The 20670-nt window shown below is 36.9% G+C and overlaps 1 protein-coding gene across 3 annotated transcripts in view; it reads right to left on the bottom strand.

Annotated features, from left to right (window-relative positions):
• The window catches only part of immp2l (inner mitochondrial membrane peptidase subunit 2), a 273233-nt gene that overhangs the window by 243643 nt on the left and 8920 nt on the right, over nucleotides 1-20670 (bottom strand). For all 3 annotated transcript variants that reach the window (XM_066724069.1, XM_066724071.1, XM_066724070.1), the window contains exons 2-3: nucleotides 9994-10131; nucleotides 759-862 (exon numbers count right to left, since the gene is read on the bottom strand). In XM_066724069.1, coding sequence (XP_066580166.1) covers nucleotides 759-862; nucleotides 9994-10128 — 239 coding nt within the window. In that variant the 5' untranslated portion in view covers nucleotides 10129-10131. The remainder of the gene's footprint in view (nucleotides 1-758; nucleotides 863-9993; nucleotides 10132-20670) is intronic.

Raw genomic sequence — 20670 nt, 5'->3', positions numbered from 1 at the left:
CAATTACTCTCATCACTTGAAAAGATCACATTGACAGAGCAGAGAAAACTTCCTCGCCCTGTGACCTCATCAAGCTAGACTCACACACAAAGAATGGCAGAGGCATAAATGGTATATCACTTGAGAAATAATAATAATAATAATAATAATAATAATACCAATACCTAAAATATATTTATAAATATCATAGCAACAGACTTTGTTGATCCACTGCTTGATGTATATTACAGAATCAAAAGGCTTTATTAAATGTCTGTAAGAGATCAATCTGTGAAATTATTTCAGTTTTCTAGCCAATGCATCAGTCTACACATGACAAGCAAATGACATGCCAATCATGTAATATCGTTAATAAGCTTCTGTCCTGTCCTTCATACAACCTCAGGCTGCCACCTAGATTAAAATTCAGATTTGTCTGTTTTAATCATTCTGATTATTTAAGGATTAAACTGACATGCTGTGTTTTGAAAACCAATCTATAAGCTATTCATACAAAGTAGTCCACTGTATAAGGCCACAGTTGGAAGAGGAAAACAGAATGCTACAGTGAACTGAAAACTGATGTGGCAGAAGTGCTTCAGAAGAGGATTAAACACAAGACAAACACAACACAATAAAGTGAACTTTGGGGAATGTGAGCACATAATTCCAAATCAGCTTCACAAGAATATGCATCCTCACAAGTGGGTCTTTACCTGACAATACATTTTTAGTACACTGTTTGAGGAAGCTGTCAATCAAACCCAGTTATTACTTACAATACTGAGACGATGTCTCCGCGTTGCACTTGATAGTTTCGAACACTCCAGCGGTTTAAAAGCACTATGTCAGATGCTGTTCCTCCCTCAGGGTTCAAGGAAGGCTGAGAATAAAAAACAGACACAAGTGCATCACAAAGCTGCATTTCTCTGCTCTGTTTACTAAAGTTACACCGTTGCTCAATCACATATTCATCAAAGAACAGGAGATAAGGTATGGCACACCATAGGGAAAAGGGAAATATTAATATGTATTCTTTAGAGAATATTCCCAACTGCAGGCAAATATAAATAAATTAAACATAAATGAAATAAATAACAATAGGTCCGTACTGGGCTGTGGAAAACAATTGAATGTGTCGAATTCCAAAAGAAAGGGGCTTTGATTAAATCATATCGCCATCTCCTGTTTTTGACACTTTCAGGTGACTGGCTTTTAAAAACAGTCCCCCCCATCCCCGTGGCTTATTAACAAGATAAAAATCTACGTTTCATTTCTTCTGAGCACTGAAATAATAAGCCATATATTGGGTTTGCACTGCAAAAGCCTGATTACAATTCAGAAGGTTCAGCAGCCCTTGAAACACTATTCATATTTAGATTTATCACCCTTGTAAACTAAAGAACCAACCAGAAAACAGTACAGAGAGGGAGGGACTGCAATTACCGCACAAACTACAAAGCAAGTGAGGGATAAATATATTTGGGGGACCGTTTTAAGATCTCTCGATTCAAGGCAGCAGAAGGAGAGAGAACAATTTTTTGTTAGAGTTCTAAATCATCCACACTCAACAGTTTTCCAATTAGCAGATAATTGTAAATGGAGGCCTCTTAGCAGGGTGCAGAAAACACCTATTACATGGTGAATGAGGAGACTGTAATTGCTAATACGGCATCCACAAAGTGCAGGAGCTGATGTCATGGAGGTGAGACTCTTGAACAAGAGCCAAGGAGAAGATTTTAGGTCAACGTGTAAGGGCAGCGGAGTCTTGAAAGTAAAAAGAAAATAATATGCCAGAACACAAAGCTTAGACCTTGTAAAGCATGTTCATTACATTCACCCTTAAATAGTTTTAAATATGAAGTCTCTTCCAACTCAAGTTGTAAACCACATAAATAGAGCCAGACACGGCATCACTTCAAAACATTAATTGCATGTCCTTGCTGCTACAAAATCTACCTGATCATCTTCTCAAAATATCCATATCGGTTGCAGGTGTTTAATTGAAGCAACACAACTTCTCCGGAGTCATTAAACAACAAACTACTTCAAGTTCCTATTTCCTTTTAAGATTAGAAATTCAAAGCAAAGAACAGAGTCAGTCATACATGATAGGTGAGCTGGGAAATTGCTTTCTACCTCGGATTGGTTGAACAGTCCATCAATATGCAACATTCTTCAAACGCTCGATGTAGTCAATGACAGGCAATGCAACCTGACCGAGCTGCAATTCCCTACTCGATATTAGTCTTCCCTTTTGGAAAGAAGGAATAGCTAGAGATTTAGAAGGTTATTTTGTTTTCATATTGTGTATCAGTATCAAAATGTGTGCTATTTGATATTCAGAATGTATACTTTCATTGATTTAAGATGATGTATAATAAACATATATCTCCTTGCGCCCCATTGCCGTGTGTGCCCCCATCTGAAGTGATGTATCGAACACACAAACTCTATTTAATATCTTGCTAAAAAAAGTAGTTTACTTTATTGCTATAGTTATTAATATTGGTAGTAGTAGCAGTAACAGTAAATAATAATAATAAATCAAAGTCTGAACCCAAGGAAGTAGTAGAACAAATACTTGTAATTTTAGGCAGCTTGGAACACTTTCAAACACTTTCCAACAACTCTTCTCGACAAGATGTTTATGCCTGATTATAGCCGAGACAACAGCTGCATATCCAAATATACTTTCATGATAGTTTTGATATTCCTCACCAGACTGAAAACGAGTGTCACCAACGAGGCTGTAGAAGCATCTCAGAAGTGCAAAGCATCGCCCTGACAGAAAAAGGCTTCATTTTACATTTCGTTTTTGATGCCAGATGGAAAATAAGCAGTGCTAAAGTCAAGTATCACGGGGTACATAATAATTTACACATTTTAAGGAAGCTTCCTTCAGCCAAGACATTTGAAGATGTGAACACTGAGGGAGGTCCGCTAATTGGTGGATAAATGCCTCCATCCCGTTTATTCTTTGCATATATTTTATTGGGAGGCCTAAGGAGTGAAGCTAAATGGCAAAGGAGAAATCTTTTTTTAATGTAATTTCCAGCTGACATGCATCGTATGTGATAAGAGTTGGCAACATCAGGGGAAGGGGTGTCTTAACATGCTGACAACCTCAATGAAAGGTGTATATCCCTGTCAAGCTAACACCCAATTATTATTAACATAAATAAACACATAAATAAATACATTTGCTGTCTGATTGCTTGGCAGGTGGTTTACCTTTGACCTGAAATGGAAAGAAGGGATTTCACTGTTGCACTTGTTGCTTGTTTCAATCTGCAGATAAAACACTGACATTGCACAAAGGAGCCAAACGACATGATGCACAACACTACCCATTTGTGCACTGTAAATAACTGTTCATTAGGGTTGTTTATGTCTTTAAGGGAAGCCTAAAAGAGATTGGCTGTTATATATTCACCACCGTTGCTTTAAAAACATGCTATTCATTTCAAACCCTTTTTCTGTTCCATTGATATTGGATTTCCCTCAAGGTCTTGGCTAGCAGGGCTACTTTTTATCTCCCTAGACTCCCGCACAAGAACATTTTAATGAACAACATTCGATGACTAACTCTCTGACTGATTTTAAATGTTTTCCCACTAACTTGATCACACTGGTGGTTCGGCACAATGCAATCTTTAAACAGAATGGCAAATTTCCCTGGCTTGCTGGGATAAAGCAAAGCATGCAAAAAAACAAAAATCAGACAGTGCTGGACAAAGACCAGAAAACACATTTTAGAATTTGATTTCACAAAGGGGGGCGGGGGAAATCACAGTACAGTATGCAATTAAAAATGTTTGAATGAGTTTCTATTCAGCTCGGCTTTTTGTAATGCGAGTTATTGCTTTCTGCTTTTCTGCTCAAATAGATAATCCTTGGTCTTAGTGTGGAACTTTTCAAAACACCTCAGTGACATTTAAAAAAATTATATTGAGATTTAAGATAGCGCTCGGGTATCTAGGGGGGAAGTGAGGAGAACGCTTTTTCACAGGCGAAGCTGTACTTTAATGATGTAAAATATTTTGCTTAAGTCAACATTCCTTTCTCAAAAAAGAAAGTTGCCATCCTGCCCGTGTGAGTTTTTTTTTCTTCTTCGCGTTCTCATATTCCTGTCTGGCAAGGAAATAAGCCTTTCTCATGACTTTTAATACAGCATCTCCGACATATAAGCTTTTCAGTTCAAAACAGGATGAGTAATGAGGGAGAGCACACAACGATTTAATTAGAGAAAATGATGGCAAATAACTTGGTTGAATGTACAGACGCATAGGTTGAATTGACTCTCCGCAGTCGTTTTATAGAAGTGAACAGAATGGATAAAGCAGATAACACAAAAGTAAAGGAAGGTAAAAAAAAATAATGCTAGTAGTGCATTATATAAAATGGATACGTAAATTCAGATGCCAGTTTTGCTCTTCTGTGAAATTAATTGCATTGTATATAAGTATGTCTGTCTGTATGGATGGATACAACATGATACAAAATACGTTATTGCTATATAATCATTGAATAAGATGTGAGCTTCAATAAAGACAATTAAAAAAACCTGTACGTATTGGATTTTAAAGCTTTATTTATGTTATGTTCTCCTATACATTTGTAGGTGAGCAGAAAGAGAAGGATCCACCCAGCTAAACCTCAATAACAGTTGCTGCCTCACCTTCTTAAAGTATTAAAGACTTCAGCTCCTCCTTTAAATAGTGTATTGATTTCAATGGGTTAAGGTGCTTTGTACAACTCCCTTAAACTCATGAAACCCTTAAGGGAACAAAAGTGGAAAATCTGATTTGTGTAACTGGAATAAGAGGGCAAACTCCAAAGCCTGGATTCAGACTTGCCCTCCTCCACGCTTCAGGCATCATTGTGAACTAGGATTGTAGTGCTGTTCCTCTTTACATTTTCCGGTCTGATTTTAGCTGCGGCCCTATTACATTCACCATGTAATTAATAAGAAGTGCGCAGAATTCCAGCTTAAGTCACTTGAGTGTCGTGGAACCAAAATATTTCAATTCGCCTGGCCTTAAATTGGCGCAATTCAGTAAAACCGATAATGCCATCATTAATTTTCATAGCCTTGTTTTGTTTTGCTTGTTTGTGTATATCAAGTAACTCTTGTGTGACGAATCCCTCTCGTTTTATTGTACAACACAAAAAGACAGCTGATATTACAGAAGCATCAAATGAATCATTAAACATGTTTTTCACAAGTCATTTCATGGTTGCAAAGAAAATTGACAGTAAATTTAATATCGCATTCTCTTGGATAAATATCCCTAGGTTTTTCAGCAAGGGTGTTTTTCTACTGTAACATGTAAGATTATTATTCTGCCATTCTTATATCTTACAGAGTAATCTTTTCTTGAAGTATTTCACATTGCCTGCAGTAGCCCATGCACTCAGAGCTATATCTGTATCAATATAGCCGTATATGAATCATTTAATTATATGGCACATTATTCTGTATAGAATGTTTTAAAGTATCAATTTGAAGAATCTAAACTAAGTGTATATATGGCTGAGAGCAAGCATTTACTACACTATCAATTTGTACTTTATTTCCTGTTTGTGACCTGACTACACAACCCCAAGCTTTCACAATACCACGGATATGTTTTACTACAGACCGCACACAACATTCTGACAGTGTTTTTCCCTGTATCTCTAGGTCTTTCCCCTCAATTTTAATTCCTTTTTCTCTTCACAGTTTCTGTACAGACTCATCACACCGCTGTGTTTGCACTCCTCCTGCCCGTTGCCTCTTTTCTCCTTCCCTAAGAACAACCTCATTCCATCTCTATTAGCTCAACACTTTGTGTCTACCAATCTCTTTAGTACGCTGTGTAATCGGACCAGCTCTGATGTGATAGCCCCTTCAGACGCTTGACGAGTGCAACCAGACCTCGGCCGTAACCGCTATTACCCAGCATGTCAGGCACAAAGACAAAGGGTAGCCAAGTTTAAACATCTGTGGAGTGAATCCTGACTCGCAGTTGACCAAATAAACGTGGATCAATTGTCTTAAAGTCGATCGATGGCGGCTGAAGTGAAACGTTGCTCCTTGACCACAACAAACAGCCAGAGTAACTCAAGGAATCTTTCCAGAATGTGTGACTGATCCTTTTAACCATTCAACTGTCGCACAAATCTGATATTTTTGCTGGTGGACGACATGAAAACAATGTTTGGCTTCTCAGGACCTGCATGCAATTCCACCACAATTCTCTCCTTCTCCCCTCCTGTACTCTGCAACATCGTCCCAGGTGTGCTGCATAAAATACCCAGCTTGACCTCCTACGTTCAGACTCCCGTTTCAGTCTGACAGCATGAAGATGAACTTGCGTCACACACTGTGCATGTTATCAGACTTCCCCTCAACTAGAAATATATTCAATAAAATAGGACCCAGCCACTAGCCCAGACTTCCCTTTATAGCTTTTCCAGACTCGTTATTTAACTTTGATTTAGTTGAAGTAATCCAATAAGTAAAATCCTTGACTTTGGCCTACAGTGAGTGGCAATGCTATAATTCAAGTTTTGCCCTAAAAATTTCAATAGTTTAGTAACTAGCAGTGTTTGGGGAAAGGTATCATATAGAGATATTCCAACAAAGTTTAATCGAAGTATTCCGCCAGATTATAAAATGTCAAATTTATGGAGCCTTCAGGACTGTAAGTACTGGGAGTGTGATAGATGTGAACATATCCTTCCACAGCGTTACGCTCTAACAGGAAAAGACCAGGCCACAGGTGCTGCCACAGAATTAGATTTTAAAAACATAATTTTTAGTTAAAGCCCAGAAGAGTTCTATCTCCAGTCATTCTTCCCATCCAGAAAGTTATGTATGTGTTTGTTTATTCATGTTTAAATGTATTAGTTCTTTACATAAAACCTCAGAGTGTAAATAGCCAGGAACAGATTTACTGTCACCGCAGCATCCTCGTGACAGGTTTCCGTAGCAACGACAGCAGATCCCTATTACAATTATTTCTACTATAAAAATCCAGACCCGCTGACATATTTTATCCTTTTGTTTTTTGTTTATAAAGCCACTTTAGGTGGCATGAAATCATTTCACTTTCTGCTTTGCCTGCTGCATGCAAAACAGATATAGTCCTGTTTTTTTTTTAAAAACAAAACCTATGGATATCTGGACTGTAAGGTTCTTATCATTTAAAACTTTATTATCCCATAGGTGAAATTAAATTAAACCCAAATGTGGACAATATATTTAAAATATATAATTATATATACACTATAACATTCATCTATATAAAAAAGGGATTTCACTCTATTAAATTGCTCTTTTGAGAAAACACTAATTCTCTATTTTAAACCTGGGAAAACAGCCTGAAGCTGATAAGTAATCTATTCAAAAATGAACTTGTTTTTATCATTCCAGAGGTTAATTAACAGCTAAACTTCAGCTCGGAGCTGGAGGAATAAACAACACCTGTTTGGGGAAGGTAGGAAAGAAAGTGAAAAAATGCTATCACTGATTGACTTGGAAATTGCATATCTGTACTGCAGTGTGTGTGTTGCCTGGCTTCCTACTAAGACAGATATCTGAATATGTATGAGTATCAACATCAGAAGTGTGATCATGGTCTAACCTGTTGCTTTACTAACAAGCAGCACCTAAGAAAGTGAGGTTGCAATGTGTGTGTGTGTGTGTTTCTTTCTTTTCTTTTTCTTTTTTACTGAACTAACTTTCGGTATCTCGGTAAACAGGTTACATATTTATTGAAATTAAAAAAAACATTCTAAATGTTAATGATGTAATTATCAATATCTCTGAGGGGTCACTTATCACCATTTATTTTGTTTGGGTGGTTGTGGATTGGTTAGAGGTCGAGAATGAGCTGGTAAACAAGAAACTCCATGCAAATGAGATGCAAATAAATATACGAGAAACAAATCAAGCTCTGTCTCACTTCACTTGTTTATCTGGTTCCGTTTATGCTGGCTTAGACAAGATAGAAATAGGCAAAAAATAAATCAACATTCTCCAAATGCCATATCTCAACTGTTGAGTATTTAATTACTGCAATAAAAGTACTTTCATTATTTCCATATCTGGGACACTTATGGTTCATCTTTTCATATGTTATCAAAATCAATTAAAATAAATCATTAAAGGACTTTTACATAAGACCATTCTAAGTACTAAGAAGCATTTTTTGATCAAATGCTAAGGAAATAACACCCATTAACATCCCATACATTTTGTGTGCCATTTCTTGTACTGCCGTATTTTATAGTATTTTCATTAAGCCTGTACATTTGACATGTGTAAGAGTCCACAAGATAACCTAGTGCTTCTTAACAACTGCCCTTGGCATGCTCTGGTTTTGTGCGATATTCTGGGGAGAAATATTTTGTCTGATAGTTTTTTCCTAGTAGGGACATATGTTATAGTTACATTGTTTACAGAAAAAGGGTGGGGGGGAAGCTAAACTATATACATAAATTAAGTATTTCAAAAGAATGCTACAAAAAGCTTAACAGAAATAGGACAGAATTTCATATCTAGGGAAACCAAGTGTAGTAGCTTCTCTTCATCATTTAAAATATATGGAGATACATAGAGATATTGGCAGATAGACAAACGGAGAGGTGGATAGGTAGGGGAAAGTAGGTACACACAGATACCAGTCGATGTCACATATCTGTGGAGATTTCCTCTGACTGAAATACAAAGCTACCATCTGCAGAGCTTCGTATCCACTGACACAAGCTTTGCGGAGGACGGCTCAAACGAGCTCGGAAAATGCCAGATCAGCATGATCCAGTAATAATAATAAGTGGTGCCATAAATGGTGGTAAAATGGAAAGCAATTATCTTTTGATCCATGCAGAATGATGATTGATGAATTTCATCCTTAAAGATGACTCTTACACTGTCAAAACAGCTGTGATGTTTGATGGGAAATTAGTAATGAGCTCTACCTACCAATCATGAGACAAAAAGAACATTTAGGGTAACACTGCAACCTACTTATGCTTCTATCATACCAAAGATTTAATTTTCTGCTCAGCAGGAAGTGGTATGATATAATTCGCATTTTCCGCAGTGTACTGAGAATCAGATTTTCAAGACCCCAACAATGAGCACTTAAAGCCGCAAGCCAAATGTCTGCAAGAAACATGTTACTGGTGTCTTAAGGACTTCATGCTGTTTCCCCTCAAAAACCTCTCTCTAGATTGCATAGCTTTTCTTCCAAAAAGATAATAAATAATTCACTGAAGTGAAAGACAACATTCTGGTAAAGTGATTTACTTTGCTTTTTAATATAATGTGTGTGTAGAAAGGCACCAAATGAAACCAGTTCTATCAGAGAAGGCTTCCCAGAGAAAATAAACATAAGAAAATTATTTTTTTAACACAGATCTACAAAAACTAATACATTTTTTTTTCTCAAGAAGCTAAGTCACCTTCAGATCTGAGTTTACTTAGGGAATAATTCATCCTTTTTATACTTATAAATAAAAGATTAAACTGAATTGTAATTAAAATTTTAAATCTTTCCTTACCCTTAGAGATATAGCTTTCACAAGCCATATGTTAGACTTACTTAATCATAGCCTGGCTATGAAATGCATGTTTTGCACATCTTTAACTTGTGAAAGGATTAGGAAACATTAGCAATCAGACAGGCATTCAGATAATCTTTGAAGTTCTCTATCTCTTGCAAGGAAACTATAGTTGTTGTTTTTTTAGTTCAAATGTAATTATTTTGTATTTCATCTGATGTAGAATTGTTCCAACAATAACCTAAAATTGGTCTAGTATGTAAAGTACTTACTAAGAAATTGAATTTAAAATGACAATTCTGTTGTGTTATAAATGGAAATAAAATGAATAGATCTGTTTAATAGTTTCTACTTTAAGACAATACATTACTCTGCTCAGGGTTTTTTATGTTAACACAATATATCTAATTAAGAAATTAGTAGCATAAAAAGTATTAACTTCTGTGTTACAGGAGATTGTACCTGCATTGATGCACCTTCCACTCGTGCAACATAAGCAAACCGATCTAGGAAGGTCACAGTCACCGGCACGGCCACGAAGAATCCACTGACGAAGGCTTTGACATACTTTTTCCCAAAACTTCTGCTTTGCGCCATTCCCTGAAAAAGAATATTCATACAGATAATGTGGCTTAGAAATTACCTTTTGTTTGCTTCAGATAAATTAATTAAAAACCCTAACTAGTTAAAAACTTTCACAGAGACTTTCAAAATCAGTTTAAAAAACAATCTGTGGGGGAAGGGATATGGATAGATCTATATATAAAAAGTTAGTGAAATCTTATTCTTAAACAAATGACATTAAGTTTGCCTGAGTCGCCAACAGAAGGGGGCAAGAAATAGCAGCAGAATCACCCTATTGCCGAATATCCACATGCACCCAGAACCGGCACAGAATGCGTTCTCCCTCAGGACAGAATAGAGTAACCAATTAAGCAAATCATTTTGCCCTCTCTTCCGCCTCCAGCTCTTGTCAACTTGAAGTCATTAAACTAATTAAAAGGCTAAATGTGGGCCAAGTACAGTTAACTATGTACAGGTACGCACACTTACAATTCCTTGTCTAGTGAAAAATATATAGTTATTCCCAGATATTAGTTTGATTCCTATACATTATTACACATTTGTGACTCCAGTACAACATGACCTGTTTGTAAGACATCAATACATCAGTGCATTGTTTCTGAAGAGAACAGTGGCACAAAATTGGGAATCAATCGGGTGGTGTACATTGAACAGAACTGTGTTTAAAGATATCTACACTTTAACAATTTTCTGTGGTTTGAAATGTAGAGGTGACCGCCTAATATTTTAGCACAATTATAAACAACAGATTAAAAACTGGATATTGGGCAGTTGTTTATAATTAAAAAGGAGAGTAGCAGCTCCACATTAATGTAAATTCAGACTGGATCAGTGCCTCTCACATTGCTCTAAGGAAGTAGACAGACATAAAATGTGTAGTCTGATGTCATTTTTTTTTTTCATCCGACTCCAACCATAGGGCAGCGTCCTTTTTTCCCAATCACATTAAAAAACAATTTACAATTGGTTCTAGACATCTTTTTTTATAGTTCTGCCAAGGATTGTCATTGTATCATCAGTATCAATAGTGCAGCAAGTATCTTAACATGGCATTTTTTATTATAGTATGACAATTCCTCTCCAGTGTATAAAAGCCCATCTCATTGAAGAAAGAAGCTTCATTGATGCCGTGTGTATGTTGGAGAATACATTACTACCTCTCTGCATAACATTACAGAAAATGTCAATATCTGAGGACTGTATCACATATTGGAAGGTGGATACATTGTATTAAAAGTATATTTGTATGTATACATGTATAAAATGTATTTAAAATGCAAAACATGTATATGAAAGATATACAGCACTTCTTATGCACACAGCACTTCTTGAATAATAATGGGTTTCAGTTCACCTTGTTCTTTGTTGCTGTTTTTTCTTTTCTTTTAAAGCCTTACTGTTCCTTGGGTCGCTTTGCCTTCTATTGGGTTTAGATATTCTTTGTCTTAACTGTCTGCCTTACACTGCACTTCGGGTCAAGATCAAAACCCATCCATGACCACAGAGCTCTTAGTTAAATACAGCGATGTGTGGTTCATTATAAATCAATACACTCACACAAACATAATTGAGCCTATTAGGAAAAACAGACGAATAACAGCAAACACAACTATGCCCATTCCAATTAAAGCTCTTCAGAAATTAACATTGAGGATGATGTGAGTCACATTGTGTTTGTTCACTGTGGTGTAATTATAGAGTAAGAGTTAGATTTCCCTCATTAAATAACTGTTATAAGCTGTTTGACCAGTAAAATAATATTAATGGTTTGATAGAAGGGACTAAGGGATATAAGGGATTATAACAGTGAGAATATCCTACTTAAGAGGAAGGTTATTCAATACTGTTACTCAAACCCTAACTTCATATGTTACTATGGGTTAGTTATTTATACGTTTATAAGTTATTTATCATTCTCAAATCACCGGTTCAGGAGAGATGCTCATACTTTCAATTTGGGATTGGGAACAACTGTACTAAATATAGGTTAGATATCAATCACTTTATTATTACCTAATATTGAATTGGATCTCAAAATAGCTAATGGCAGAATGGTGAAGATCTCTCTCGATATAAACATACATCTATCTATCTATGCTTGATAGTCACTCACATATGTATAACACACATTCATATGTTTAATAGAACTAGATTATGCATGAATACATGAAGTAATACACCGATCAGCCACAACATTATGACCACTGACAGGTGAAGTGAATAACACTGATAATCTCGTTATCAATGGGCACGTGAGCATCAGAACTGGACCACGGAGCAATGGAGGAAGGTGGCCTGGTCTGATGAATCACGAGTTCAAGGTGTTGACTTGGTCTCCAAATTCCCCAGATCTCAATCCAATCGAGCATCTGTGGAATGTGCTGGACAAACAAGTCCGATCCATGGAGGCCCCACCTCGCAACTTACAGGATTTAAAGGATCTGCTGCTAATGTCTTGGTGCCGGATACCACAGCACACCTTCAGAGGTCTAGTGGAGTCCATGCCTCAACGGGTCAGGGCTGTTTTGGTGGCAAAATTGGGACCTACAGAATATTAGGCAGGTGGTCATAATGTTATGGCTGATCGGTGTATGCATGTATCATTTAAATTGCAAAATTTCTCAAGTTCATGAATAACAAATATTGAATGTTCAGATACTTATCAACATTTTGTGATAGATTGGCCACTCTAGTCTGAAGCTTGACAAGAATAAAGGCAGGAACCCAGGCGTTGAGTTTGCCTGAACAATGAGGAACGATAGTCCAGTGAAACCAACTTCCTTGATTCTTTTGTAACAAATAAGGAGATTTAGTCACTTTAGATTTCCCACTAAGGCGACTGTGTACTATGCTGGTGTAGCGAGGACAAACAGTCATTATCCCGGGGATCAGGCAAGAATGCTAGGTTTGAACACACAAGGTTTGGTGACTTTGTGAAGAAATCTCAATACGGTCTCCACGGCTCAAACCTAGCTGCTGTCTTTAGAGGGCTGTGTATTCGAACAGCCTGTGAAGAGCATGCGGAGCAAAGAATTCATATTCGGCACCGCATTTTAAGGAAAGCGCTGATTGGCTCACTACCAGCCTGGGCCGTGGTCTGGGCCCTCCTGGTATGTTCCTCATTGGTGGATCTCACATGGGATAGATACATCGCCTGTTGATTGGCAACTCATCAGCTGGCTGTCATAGGATTTATGACATAGAATGTGGAGGGGGCGACTGACACCATCCAGAACAGAATCGTATATTCAAATGTGAGAGAACGTTTCAAACTGGCGCCTAGCTGACTGAAACCGAATCTCCTGACTGATGACTTTATCAAGATGTCCATATCTCATCACTACCGCCCCTGTGGGTGAGATAACACAGCCCATTTTTAAACACATTTTATGGCCTGCTGGAACTGACCAGACTGAAGGGTCAGAGATCTGCAGAGGGAGCACAGTTAAGGAATCATATCAATTCTTATTAATTAAACCAACACGATTTGCTGGTCACTACATCCCTAAAGTCAGATAATTTCTCTTAACGTGTCCTCATTAAATGATTGAGCATAGAAATAGAAATCTTGGTATATTAAACTGCAATATTATTTCTAGCAGAGTTGTAGTAATAGAATAAGTACCACAGAACCAGGCTTGCTTATTATTCGAATTATCAAAATATTATTTCAACATAGATAACAGCAATATATTTTCTCCAAGTGTGCTTCCCAATTATAAAATTGTGGCTCGTGAATAATGATGATGCTAAAAGCTTTGGTTTGAAACATCTTTCACGGCAGCAGATACTTTTGTGATCCTTGGCTCTTTGGTCTTTACATGCATCTCTGAAACAGGGTAAATAATTGTGATCACAGACGCCATTATTACTTATAACATATTACTTTGATACTTTGATGTCACCAATGTGTACATATTTAACAAGCAAACACCCACTTCAGTGAGCAAAGAAATTAAAAAAAAGACTAGAGACAATGTATGCATTATTCTACAATAGTGGAGATTACATTTGATTTATAAATGTGGTAATCATCGCCAGCACCGTGCTATGAAAGCACTGCCGTAATGCAGCACCATTAATCTAGCCGTTAGCAATAGCGAATTAATCGATCAGAAGTATATATTTTGTCACAGATTAATAGGTTACAATGTAGAAGGCTTTCCTATCTCTAGCTTTCATTCAGCAGAGACTTACTTTGCACAATAGTTTGAGTGATGAAGAATTCACATTACATTTTGAATAGGTTTCTTAATTTCCTGTACTAAGCAGAAGTACTGCATATGTTGGCTCCACTCCCCTTCAGTCACTGTGTGTAAAATTGTACCCTTCGACCAGGTATAAACACTAATGATGCATATGAAGGAGATAAAAAGTGCTTCCCTCTTCACAAACCCGCAGGTCTGATTGTTTTCTTGAAGAAATATTTTCTATACAGTATTGTCTGAATAGTTCTGCATCACATTTACAAAGATTGGGAGCACTTCTATTTCTAACGAAATTTGCTATCTTGTTTATAGCTAATACTTTCTCATACAATGTTGACCATCTTATTTGTCACATATTTACCCAAATGCATTGACAAAATACCTCAGGGGAATACTTAATACAACAATCATTCTTCTTTTAATCAAAAACTGTCCATTTCAAACAGTGACGCAAAAAAAAACATGAAAAAACCCTAAAGTAAACAAATGATTTTAAATTGATATTTCAACAGCGGTAAACAGCTAGATATCCACAGATAGGGAGTTGTGGAGACTGGGGCCCTGGTGTAAGTGCCCTGCTGCTCAAAGACTTAAGTCAAACTACAGGGATTATTCAAGCAGATCAGCATCTCATGACCTGAGTTAACAGATACCAAAGGGCAGAATACTGTATCATGAGGCTCATCAGAGATGTGTCTATTCAAGCACATAAAAGGCCTCTTAAATCAATTTGCCAATCTCGAATCACACTCTCTGGATATGCGTTTCGCAGCTCCTTACATTCCCGTTGTCTCGCAGCGGCCGCCTCACAGAGTCGGCCATGTTGCCCGCACTACGCTACACCCGGCACGTTCTTCAGTTGCATTAAGCAATTACAGTCATCGAAGGCTGTGAATGAAAATCATTATGTGAGGATACTTCAAATGTGATTTCCTGCTGGCCCTAGCAGACACTTCCCACAATAGTTGTGTGTCAGCAGCACTGCATCACAACACACTATCAAATACCAAACACCTTCGTTTAATTGTCACCTCATTGATGAGATCTGCTATATTAGGTACTGTATTCTGCTCCAATATGACTGCCTGCATTATTCATTTCATGTCATATTTTTATTAAGCTACTCTATAATATATAACTTCTGCACTATGTCACTTTTTACAGTTCCTTCCTCGCCCAAAGGCACTAATGACATTAATAAATACATGTAAGGCCTTCATATTGCACAAATATCCATAATTTAAAGCTCTCAACTGCCTCTTGGAATTACAAAAATTATAAAAAATTCGGACACAATTAGTCTTTATTTCATTTGTTTACCTGAATAAAACTATGCAAACAGAAATAACAGCATTGATAATAAAAATAAAGTTTGTTACATATTTTAATTAGATGCTTTCCGATTCGGTGGTGAGGTATGTCATACACAAGCTGAAAAACAACATATAGGTCAACCACAGGTAAACTGCTGTGACCTGTAGTGCAGGTTTCTCTTCTAAGCATGAATACTAACCTAACTGCTGCATTCAAATGTCAAGAGAACTAAAGTTTACATAAGATACTAATATAATATCTCCCCACTGTGACGTCCACTTTCTCACATCCTACAAGTCATTACTACAACTCTCCCTTGCCGAGGAAGAATATGTTTTAAAAAAGTAAACAGTATTTAAAAAAAGTTACACAACAGATAGGAAAAACAGGCATCCACTGATGAGTACAAAGATCTTCGTGTAAGATAATGATGAGGCATCTCCTATGAGGCCCGTGGGTTACAACCCTGCGCCTATTACTGTCACCGAATGAGCGTAATACAAGCCAAAAGACTAGATGTACTATTAATCTTCAGCAGGAAAAAACAAAAACATCATCGCACAATTATTTGCCCACCGTTTTCAAATAAGATGTGACACATGTGCCTCAACATGTACAATTATTTTGTTCTCCCCATCCTAAACAGTGAATACAGTATTTAAAAATCGATTTCCGTGATTATGTAGTTTAGAAAAGTCAATAAAACTTACTTTTCCACCCTTTATTAGTGTTTAAGTTAACCACATTCAACCCCGTGCCTAAGAGCGGATCTGATCTGCCTATTACGGACAAGGATCAGACTCACCTTTATTTAAGAACAGCTTGCCAGTAAATAATAAGCTTCAGCCAAACAGTCAAACAAAACCTGGACTTAAACCCTCTGCAGCTGCAAAGGCACAAATACATACAACACAAATCTCTCTGTAATTGATTTGGGATTCATCGATGACAATACAGACTGCTTTTCATTCAACTATTAAGAAAGAAAGAAAGAAAGAAAGAAAGAAAGAAAGAAAGAAAGAAAGAAAAATAAAATGAAAGAAAGATCAGTATGAGTCAAGCAGGGGGGGGGGAGTTGGGGGGAAATCCTCTTAGTAAATATTTCATTGCGCTCGGTTGGTTAGCATTAGTGTGAAAGAATAAAAGCAGCTGGCACTTGGCGAGGCCCTGTTCAGAGGAGTTCACACTGCGCAGCTCGCAGATGAAGACAGATGGAGGAGGCCATTGCCGGAATTGAGGAATTTTGTGCACAAGAGGTCCGTGGATTACAATGTGCCTCTGGTGGCCACTGCAGCATATGGAGTAGAGATACCATTTAGACTGCTCTCTACAAGTGTGGCATTGAAGACCGCCTTCACAGAGCCGTGCTCTCCTCGATGACAGAGACAGACTACCGGAGGAAAACACAAAACGCCGCCCCCTGCTGGACTGCCAGAAAAAGATAAAGAAAAGCAACTCTTCTGCAGCAAACAAGTGTGAATGATTGAGAGAGGAAGAGAGAAAAAGCCATCGAAATGAAGAAAAAAATATGTCTTAAAAGCCTTGTTTTGCCCTGGTGCAACATTTTAAAGAGCAGATAAATCACAGAACAAATGTACTAAAAACTGTGTTCAAAGCTGCTTTAATAAAAGAGTGGAGACTTCAATTGGAATTCATGTTGATGTCTTGAGGGATACAAGTACAGACTAATGTTTCATGATAACGTTTGCATAATATTAGCAGCCTGTATGTAAAATTCAGCTTTCTGCATAAATAATATGCACTAAAATCTGAATCCACCAGCAGGATTTTTAAAGAAACAAACAAGTATCCTATAAGTGTGTCTCTTGAACTGCTAGTCTTTCCACAAAAGAGACATCATAGCTCCAGTTTGTGCAGATCTCCTGCTATTGATCTGCTCTTTGGATTTATCAGCAGCTTGATGCTGCTCGTGTGGAGAACCCATGTGTGGTACACGCTCACCCTGACAGCTATGCAAATTTCACATCCCCCATAAATGGATGAAACAGACGGAGAAGCTGTCGTTTATGAAACTTCCAAGTTCATCGTTACCTTTTTGAAATGCAGAACTGATGCTGCAGTCACTTGGGTGTCATTTCGAGGCTTCAGAGCATCCACTAAGATCTTTAAAAGAAACCGTGAAGAGCTTTAGTAATTTGATTTGGTCTTTTACATATAATTTCCTTCTCAATAGTTTTGAAGACACATATAAAAAACCACAAGGACAGAGAATGACATCCAGGTACCATTAAAAAAATGCACTGAATATCACAAAACTGGTATATTCTAAATTTTGAATACAAATCTAAACATATTATCCATTTACCATTTGCTCTGTTTACCATTAATGGAAATTACACATAACTAGTGTAAACCGTTTTTTTCTGTAATGATAGAATGCAGTACACATAGAATTATATAAATTATATAAATTATATGCACTGCTTTACATATAATCATATATATTCGATAATGTTTTGGATCTCTTAAGGGAATCATTCGATGTGTCCCTGCTGTCTAACTTGACTTCCACCCTGACCAGTAGAGCACAATATCTGACATGCATATCTGACATCCATCAGCATCAATTAACTGTCTGAGATTGAGGCTTCCTACTGTTCTCCAAAGCACTGAAACCAAAATGATGCCGAGGTTACAAATAGTGTACCATTCAACCAATTAGCATGAGAACTGAATGAAGCTGTCAAATACAAATAAAACCTCCCCTTGGACCAGACCTCAAGTATTAAAACACAATCATGGTTGAAAACTGCCACCACTAGACACCACATTGGACGTGTTTGCAGCCTCAGCACCCACAGGATACAAAATAGCCCATCTCTAATATAAAATAAAGTATCAAGCCCTCATAACAATTAAGAAAGAATGGTTGTTTATAAGAAAATCAGAAAGGTTCTCTGTATGAATTTTGTGACCGGAAATTTGATCTTGAGGGAAAGTCAAATAGACTATTTTAGGTACACCCCAGTAGCTTTAGCTTCTTTATTCAGACTCCGTGAAGAATAGAAACATTTTAATGTGCCGAGGGAAAATTAGAGAGCCATAAAGACTGGGAACACAACACAGAAAAAAAATCACCCCAAACCCTTTAGTCTTCTCATTTCTTTGTTCATGAAACCTCTGACTGTGCCTTCTTGTAATTAAGTAAAGGCACTTAGGAAAAATGACTCACACAAACCATGTTGATCAACAGTGTACCTGCTGGGAACTGTTTCAAAAGGATGGGCGTCAATCCCGCTGCAGAGCAGTTTGAGCCACTTCAGGTTTTACGAGCTGCATGTTCATATACAGAAGCCAATAACAAGTGCTGGAAAACACACTTGTCACATTATCCTGAAAGGAGAGTTTAAATAGATACATACGACATACAGTGTTACAGTCTTACATTCTGAAGTTATAAAACTCCTCCCGATTAAATGCTGATCTGACATGTTATGAGCCGTGATGACACTCCATTTCTCTCATCACTCCAAAGGTTTTGCATCACCAACGAAAGCTTATTATATTAACTGCAATATCCTCTGGATTTCTGGTGACTTTTATCTTCCGTCGTGCCATCGTATTTGTATTTAAGTTAATGTTAGGAGACAAACTGCTGTATGCATTTTTTTTCTTTTACAGATAATATAATTTGAGGGGGAACATGCTTGTATTCTACAATGACAACAGGGTCTCTGTCAACATCTCTTTCAGTCACTCCTTTAGGCTGAGTTGAAGGCTGTTTAGTTGTTAATTCAGCCAAAAAGCACGTTTTATGGAGTGACTTGTACATCAGAACATATCAAGAATCATGCATCACAGAAGAGAATGTAATCAGAGAGTTTTACTTCAATGTTATCTGCACCATGTACACTAAAAGTGGTCCATATTGCAACAAAATAACTTATTCAAGTTAAGATGTTAACATAAACACTTTATTTTATATGGTCTGTTACAACACATCATAAATGTTGCATTTGAACACAATGTATAATTAAAATATATTTTTCAAGGGGTGTGTATATCTTTGTAAAATGTTATCCCATAATTTTTTGCTATTTTAGTTACTCTTACCTCAGGTAAGAATAGCAGAACTACATTCTGAAATTGTGACTCAATGTCTTTTTTGAAAAATTAAAAATTAAAAACCCAATCAAATGAGAGAATACTTGTGGTAGCCTAAAAGTTGAAGTCACGACACTAGCTGAAACTGATTTATTTCTATACCCTGATCTGACGTAATCCAAAATCATAAGAAATTGAATAAGAGGTCTCCAGGACTTGTACTTTACAATGCATTCATTTTTACTGTTTTACTGTGCTATTGAAATATATCTTTGACAATGATCTCAAGTATAAAATGAGAGTATGTGATACATAATCTCAGTATCTGTAAAGTACATCATTTGTATAATGTAACAGAAACCATAAATATTGTTAATTAGTTTTCTCTTGCAGCATTTAGACACTAATTAGGACCAGCCAGAGGTTTAATACGTCCTTGAGACATTTATCCAAATTTATAGCGAACTCTTTGTCATATTGAGGTGTTACTTATAATTTGGAAGAACACAGTAATGCACAGTTTGGCAGTCAACAGCACAACATAAACAATACAAGAAAAGGAATGGGCAACACAGCAAGAAAACTGTCCTCCAAGCAAAGCCATCTGAAAACATTAAGACCTTTACTGGTACAATTCAAAGAAACAACAATTGAGTGTTCAAAAATGCCATAATAAGGAAGCAATTCAGGAACAACACAAGTCTTTCATATTTATGTTAATGCTAATGAACCCAATACTCTATGGCAGCTGTGTTAAGTACATTTGAAATCACATAAAAGAAAAAAACATCGTCTGATTTATTATTGATCCTAGCCGTCCAAAGTTGTTAGCAAATCTGATTTCATCTACAGCTAATCTGACATTGCAAAGTTCCAAGCGTTCTAAATGAGATTAGTTTTTGTCCTTCCTTGATTAGTGTGAAGATATGTTATTCAATTAATTGTATATTTCCCTTTTGTACCAGAC

The sequence above is a fragment of the Amia ocellicauda genome, chromosome 15 (assembly GCF_036373705.1).
Source record: "Amia ocellicauda isolate fAmiCal2 chromosome 15, fAmiCal2.hap1, whole genome shotgun sequence".
NCBI classification, from domain to species: domain Eukaryota; kingdom Metazoa; phylum Chordata; class Actinopteri; order Amiiformes; family Amiidae; genus Amia; species Amia ocellicauda.
The sequence above is the reverse complement of the archived record's forward strand: the minus strand, read 5'-3'. Positions and strand labels throughout refer to the sequence as shown.